Below are 7,284 nucleotides of genomic sequence, written 5' to 3' on the forward strand. Positions count from 1 at the left end.
CAGCCATTCATATACTCATCCATCCATTAATCCATACATCTATGCATCCATCCAACCATCCATCCATCCATCCAACCATCCATCCATCCATTCACCCATCCATTTATCTATCCATCCATCCATGTGTCCACCCATCCATCCATTCACCCACCCATCCATCTATCCATCCATCCACCCATCTATCCATCCATCCATACACTCATCCATTTATTCATCCCTCTTCCCCACCAGATTGCCTCTATGAAAAGAGCGGCTGATGCAGCCAGTGCAACCAATATAACGACTACAAACGCATCAAGCTCGGCTACGGAGACTGCAGCAGGTTCCACGACAGAGACAGCATCCATAGACAGTAGTCCCACTCCTGGCAAGAAGGCCAAAGTCTCCAAAAGGAAGAAGAAGAAAGACCCCAATGAACCGACCAAGTAAGTCGTGACATCACCGTCTCTCCCTTTGTCTCTAAGGTCCATTCCAAGGAATGACTGGAATAACCCTGGCATCCGCCGCAGTGCAGTGCCGCAAACTGAGCTAGGGCGAGGTGACTTTCTTAAGGCCACACAGCGCAGTGGCAGGTGATCGAACTTTGTACCTTTCAGGTAAGAAGCAAAGACCACCACTGAGCCACGTTGCCCCCTGATCATCTGAACATCTCTGAGTTATTAAAACTTATTGAAATTGAAAGTTGGTGCTAGACCACACAATATGAAGTATTTTGAAGTATTTTTTAAATTTTTGTGAGGGTAAGTTGTTGATTTTTTAATGCTGACTATACTGACTACAATTTTTATTTCCTAAAAATGATGAATTAAAAAATGTTTAGGTCTGCCCTTGTAAGGGTCTTTTAACACATTTACAAGTCGATGGTCAGTGGATCAAACCTCAGTCTCCGATTTTCACAATCAGCAGATCAAATCTCTGAAGTTTACATACGAGCTTTGCACAACACGTGTTCTGTAATTTGGGGCAGATCAGAGTTTTGATCCGCCGATCGTGAAAATCAGGACTTCAAAAGTTTGATCCGCCGACCATCGAAGTGGATATTGTGCTATATCATAGCTCAACATTTTTTGTGCTTTTTTTTCTTTTCTTTTTTCCTTTTGGTTTTTCTTTAAAAAATTTTTTTTGGGTTTTCTTTTTTTTTAAACGTACCTCCAATAATCCCAAACTTCTGCTGTTTGTTTCTCCTCAGACCTGTGTCGGCGTATGCCTTGTTTTTTCGAGACACCCAGGCAACCATCAAGAACCATAACCCCAGTGCTAGTTTTGGGGAAGTCTCCAAGATTGTGGCATCCATGTGGGACCAACTGGATCCCGACCATAAGGATGTGAGTTGGATTCATTCATTCATTCATTCATTCATTCATTCATTTATTCATTCATTCATTTATTCTTTCATTCATTCAATCATTCATTCATCCATCCATCCATCCATACGCTAAGTTGTTTGTTGTCTTTGTTTTTAGTTTTTTTTTTCTATATCACTTGCAACACTTGTGGGTCATCTCAATAGACCTTCAGAGCCATTAAGCCCATGGGGCCGGATTTTTGTCATGGCTTTTATAGGGTGAAACCCACAATATCAAATGCTTGCTACCATTTGGACAACACAGTAGTCTATTGCAAAGTACTCTCTGCCCGATCTAACAGTCCCAGATACCTAATCACTGGTGGGTGGACAGGGAGGTCAGAAAAAAAAAATCGAATTCACCAGACCTCATCTCTATTTATTTGAATGTTTTGTCCTCTGTATTTTATTAAATCGAATATTATGTTCTTCCCTTTTCCTAACAATTAGGTTTATAAGAAGAAAACAGAGATGGCTAAAAAGTTGTATCTCAAACAATTGGCAGCGTACAGGGCCAGTCAAGTCTCACAGGTAACAACTAACTCTCAATCAACTCATCTCTCTCTCTCTCTCTGACCCTAAACGTTGTCTTCTTGCCTCTATGCTTACCAGAAACTTTTAGAATTGTCCATGAAATCTCACGCCCACCCAACGCAATTGATCCACGTCTATTACTCGACTATATGGTCTTGTCGTATGACACTTGCTTTCAGATTAAAACCATGAATTTTGAATTAAAGAGAATCCATCGAATGAAACATTACATTCCTCTCCATTTGCTGAAGACTGTTGTTTGTGCACTGATACTCTCACGCCTTGATTACTGTAACTCGCTACTTGCTGGTCTGCCAGACATAAAACTCGAAAAACTACAAAAATTTTGGTAAAGAGCAGCAAGGCTTGTCCTAGGTATTGGTTGCAGTGACTCGATGGGTTTCAAGGCGATGTTGAGGGAATTGCACTGGCTACCAATCAAAGCTCGTATTGAATACAAAATTGCTCTACTTTGCTTTGATGCCATCAATTCACGAAGCCCTGCCTACATTCAAGACTTGATTGGCCCCTACAACCCCACTCTCGAAATCTCAGGTCCTCAAAATTGTATCATCTTCAAATTCCAAAAACTAACCTTAAACGTTTTGGCGACAGATCATTCAGTAAAGTAGGACCCAGACCTGCCGACCAGTACGATTAATCGTATTTTAGTACGATTTTTGGACCCCAAATACGCGGATACGATTTAAGTGGATTTAATACGATTTTTTAAAAGATGTGAATGATGTTGATGATACATTTGATGCATTGATACACACATGTCTTACACCAACTGTTGACCGTGTTTCTGAATTAATGATGCATCACATTTAATATTATAATTATTTCAGTTGCTTATATGATGCAGGTTTTCACCAATATTTTTCTCATACATTTTAAAGGATTTGCATAGAATTATGCATATAAGCTTGTTTTATACTTTAAATAGTCTCAGACCACATTTAAACTTTTGCCACTTATTAAATAGAAAATTCTATGTGAAAATTTAATTGAACCAACATCTTTGACTATGAAGCCTTCAATTAAAAACTGTATTGCTAATTAACATAAACATAAACGGGTTATTTCCCTTTATAATAACTAAATTACTCTATTTTGATTTATAAAATTTATAATGGTCTTTTTTTTTCTTTATTATTTTGTACGAGTCTTGAATTACAAAGTGGGCAGCTTTAAGAACGGTATTTGGTTCAAAATGAATTTTTTAGAACCATTTTAGAAGTATTTAACTTGTCTCTCATATTACGTACTTTGCGAATTTCCCATCATTTGACCAAAGTAATAGTATTAGTAGTATATAGAAGTAATAATAGCAGTAGTAGGAGTAGTAGTAATGAATCCTCAAAAAAGAGAGAGATATGGATCATTAGATAACATATATGGAAAATATCTTGCTACTGTTGCAAATTGTCAATCTATTGAATTGAAGACCACTCTCCCATATATTTTATCTCAAAACTTTCTCATAACTGATGTACTGGGCTAGCAGATATCACCATCACAACTTCATAAGCATCTCTTACCATCAACATCATGACATCATCACTTCTACAACTGCCATCACAGCATTGTTACTGCCACAACCACCACCATATCACTTCTACCACCTCCGCCACCACAGCTTCATCATCATCACCACCACCACCACTAGAGCACCATCGCTACAACAACCAACACTTTTTCCACTGACACTAGCATCAATACTACCAACATGTTAAGGGTCTTTTGGTCATTTCTTTGAGTATTTCGAAAGCAATCTCCTTTGATATTGCAATTTATGAGTCTTATGCTAATTTTAAATGGCCATTAAGTTTTAGTTTCTCGATAAATCGATAGTTTTGTAATCACTAGAGATTGCTTGAATGATGAAGATCAGAGTTTATTTTGATTTGGGATTGATGTTAGCTTTTATATAAATTTTTGTATAGTGCACACTTTTTTCCACATGTGCGAACAAAATGCACGTTTTTGCTAAAAAATACACTTTTTAGGGTCATGGAATACACTTTTCATCCTGGGAAGGTTGGCAGGTCTTGGGCCCTATCACTTGGAATTCACTCCCACTGTCAGTCAGACTTGAAAGCAGTGTTGATAAATTCAAAAATAAACTGAAAACCTATCTCTTTGGGAAGTATTTAAATTAGATTATGCCAAGAATTATTGCAAAGTGCCTTACTCATTAGTTTCTTTATATGATTATTATCCATTTGATTTCACAAGAAATAATTACTTTGCCTTCTTGTCTTTCATAGTCATCTGCAGATGATACAGAAAAGTCTCCATCACCCCCTGGCATGTCAATGGCCTCTCCCAACATGGTGACCAATCCTGGAATAGTCCATTCCACTGGGGGTCAAGGAGGTAAGTGTAAAATGCGAGTATAATACCTAATAATAGTTATCACGTTAATAATGATTGTGATGGTGAGATGATAATGCTGATAATAATTATATGCTGCTGGAAACTTAGATTGGACTATTTTGGGGGGGTGCCAAACAGGCCAAATGCCGTACAATCTAGTTTTGAGATTCGAGGGTGAAGTTTTCGCATGTTTTTCTTATTTATCTGCCAAATTGTAAATTTACTAGATAAAGATCTGAACAAGTGTGTATGAAGGGTGCCAGACAAAGCAAGAAAGAAAAAAACCATCCCAAAAAAATCTGTCGACCTCGACTTGGGATCGAACCTCAGTCCTTCTGATTGCCGGTTAGACGTGCTACCATTACAATGTGGTGTAATGGTAGCACGTCTGACCGGTAATCAGAAGGTCTGAGGTTCGAACCCCAGTTGAGTTTGACAGATTTTTTGGGATGTTTTTTTCTTCCTGTATTTTCCTTTCTTGCTTTGTCTGCTACGTTCATACACACTTGTTCAGATCTTTTCCTTGCACCAGTGCCTGTTCCTTAATTTCTTAATTTGTAAAGCTACTAGTTTGTTGTTTTCAAGTATGATTCTGTAATCTTTTACTTAAATCATGAACAAAAAAGTTAATACTTTTATGACCATCTATCTCCGCTGCAGTGATGTCCCCATCTCTTATGAGTGGTGGACCAATGATGCATCCTCACCATCACATGGCACCCCACATGATGCCACATCAACAGCCACCACAGCAGCAGCAGCAACAACAATTCTTCCACCCACAAGACCCTCTTTTACAACAACAACAACAACAACAACAACAACAACAACAACAACATCATCAGCACCAAATGATGCAGCATGACCCACAACTACAGCAGCAACAGCAGATGGGTGGAATGCCACCACCGCCTTACTCACCACCTCAAGACCAGCACCACCACCACCACCATCACCACCATCCTCATCATCATCAACAACAACAGCACATGCAGCAACAGCAGCAGCAGCAACAGCATTCCCCGCCTCAGCACCATCAACAACAAATGCCACCTCAGCAACAGCAGGTGATGGGTGTTTACCACCACCAAAGTCCACCTCATCCTTCACCACCGTTCTCAACCACCGCCAACACTACGACCAACAACGTCAACAATACAGATCATAACAATGGACTGATGGGATACCAAAACACAGCAATGGTAAGACTTGAATTATCCCTGAAATTTAAAACAAAGTTAAATAGTTATTATTGCCAGCTTGCTTTTTTCATTTTTGGTTTTCACCTGCGTCATCATCATCATCATCATCATCATCATCATCATCATCATCATCATCATCATCATCATCATCATCATCATAATGATAATGATAATAATAATAAAAATAATAATAATAATAATAATAATAATAATAATAATCATAATGATAATGATAATAATAATAAAAATAATAATAATAATAATAACAATAATTAATATGTTTATTGTCCATAAATATGTCAATTTGTCAATCAGTTCCACGTATTACAACTTTACAATACCGTTTATATATGCATAGATGAAATACATCATACAGACATTTCTCTTCAATTGTTAATATTACCATCCCCCACCCCCCTTTCCTTGTATCATTCCATTCAGGATAACACAACGGCTGATGTGAACTTCACTCCCTGCACCCGCAATGGCTGCATCAATCAGGCCCAAGAAAACCCAGCCTGGGACTCGGAATTCTGCAGTCACGACTGCGTCATTACGCATTGTCGGTGAGTTGGTTTCTTGTGTCCATTCATGACCACACTTGAGGCTCATTCTATAGGCGAGGTGAAGCAAGACAAAAATCTAGCTTAGGGATTGTGATTGAGCATTATTCAATATTGTTACATTGAATGAAAAATCAGTCGGATGGTGAAAAGTTTCGAACCGAGAAATTGTCAAGTTAGAAGGTCAATTTTTATCAAAAATGAGTTCTTGTCATAAATGGTTAAATCAACCCTTTTTGTACATCTTCATGAAATATCAATCGTACACCATCATTATCCTTTCTCATTGATCGTTACATCATTAAAATTCATTAGGTGCCGTCAAAAAGATGTTTTCTAAAAGGAAAGTTTTGAGATTTATTTCTTCTGAGCATTTTATTGATTTTGATTCATTAAAATCATTTTCTATAAATTTATTCTTTCCTCAGAGACATTTTCACCAATTGGGTGGGGGCAAGATCAGGCTCCAGTACCTTCCCTGTCAAGTGATTGGTCAATCGGATCAAGCTCCGCCTTTCAGTCATTTTGGGCCATGCCCAGAAATTTTAAATAAACTCAATTTTCAGCATTCATTTTGTAGATATGAAATATGATACAGTGTCTGTCTGTAAAAGGTTAAAGGTCACAGGGGTTGATTCTTGGGGAGGGGCCTATCTACGTAATATTAATAATGTAAAAAAATGATTTTGTTTTGATTATTCATGTATATGTATTATTCACGTCACTTGCATGTGAATATATGATATCAATATCTCTTATTTTTTAGTTAATGGAATCATGTCCTTTGCTGAGGTGTTGGTTTTTTTGTTGCTTTTGTTTTGTTATTTTTTTTTTTTGTTTTTTTTTTGGGGGGGGGGGGGGATTGGGATTTTTTTTGTTTTGTATTTTTTTTTTTTTTTTTTTTTTTTCTCCAATTTACTTTTCTCTTTTACTGTTAGTTTGTATTTTGTATTTTGTTTGTTTGGGTTTTTTTTAATTATTAATTTTTAAATTATTTTATTTATTTTCTTGTCTTCTTTTTTTTTTTTTTTACAAATAAGAGAAGATATTTAATTATAATCGAAGGGAAGAGAACCTAATAATAGTAAGATTGGGATTTTTTTGTTTTGTATTTTTTTTTTTTTTTTTTTTTTTTTTTCTCCAATTTACTTTTCTCTTTTACTGTTAGTTTGTATTTTGTATTTTGTTTGTTTGGGTTTTTTTTAATTATTAATTTTTAAATTATTTTATTTATTTTCTTGTCTTCTTTTTTTTTTTT

The 7,284-nt window shown here is 36.6% G+C and overlaps 1 protein-coding gene across 2 annotated transcripts in view; it reads left to right on the plus strand.

Annotated features, from left to right (window-relative positions):
- LOC144977392 (uncharacterized) overlaps positions 1 to 6,707 on the plus strand; it is a 72,925-nt gene extending 66,218 nt beyond the window's left edge. For both annotated transcript variants that reach the window (XM_078922557.1, XM_078922558.1), the window contains 7 exons: positions 232 to 425; positions 1,190 to 1,325; positions 1,796 to 1,876; positions 4,153 to 4,261; positions 4,922 to 5,463; positions 5,905 to 6,029; positions 6,455 to 6,707. In XM_078922557.1, the coding sequence (XP_078778683.1) occupies positions 232 to 425; positions 1,190 to 1,325; positions 1,796 to 1,876; positions 4,153 to 4,261; positions 4,922 to 5,463; positions 5,905 to 6,029; positions 6,455 to 6,515 (1,248 nt within the window). In that variant the 3' untranslated portion in view covers positions 6,516 to 6,707. The remainder of the gene's footprint in view (positions 1 to 231; positions 426 to 1,189; positions 1,326 to 1,795; positions 1,877 to 4,152; positions 4,262 to 4,921; positions 5,464 to 5,904; positions 6,030 to 6,454) is intronic.
- Positions 6,708 to 7,284: the final 577 nt, after the last annotated feature.

Source organism: Berghia stephanieae, chromosome 7 (assembly GCF_034508935.2).
Source record: "Berghia stephanieae isolate SIO BIC M18660-M18661 chromosome 7, UCSD_Bste_1.3, whole genome shotgun sequence".
Classification (NCBI taxonomy): Eukaryota; Metazoa; Mollusca; class Gastropoda; order Nudibranchia; family Aeolidiidae; genus Berghia; species Berghia stephanieae.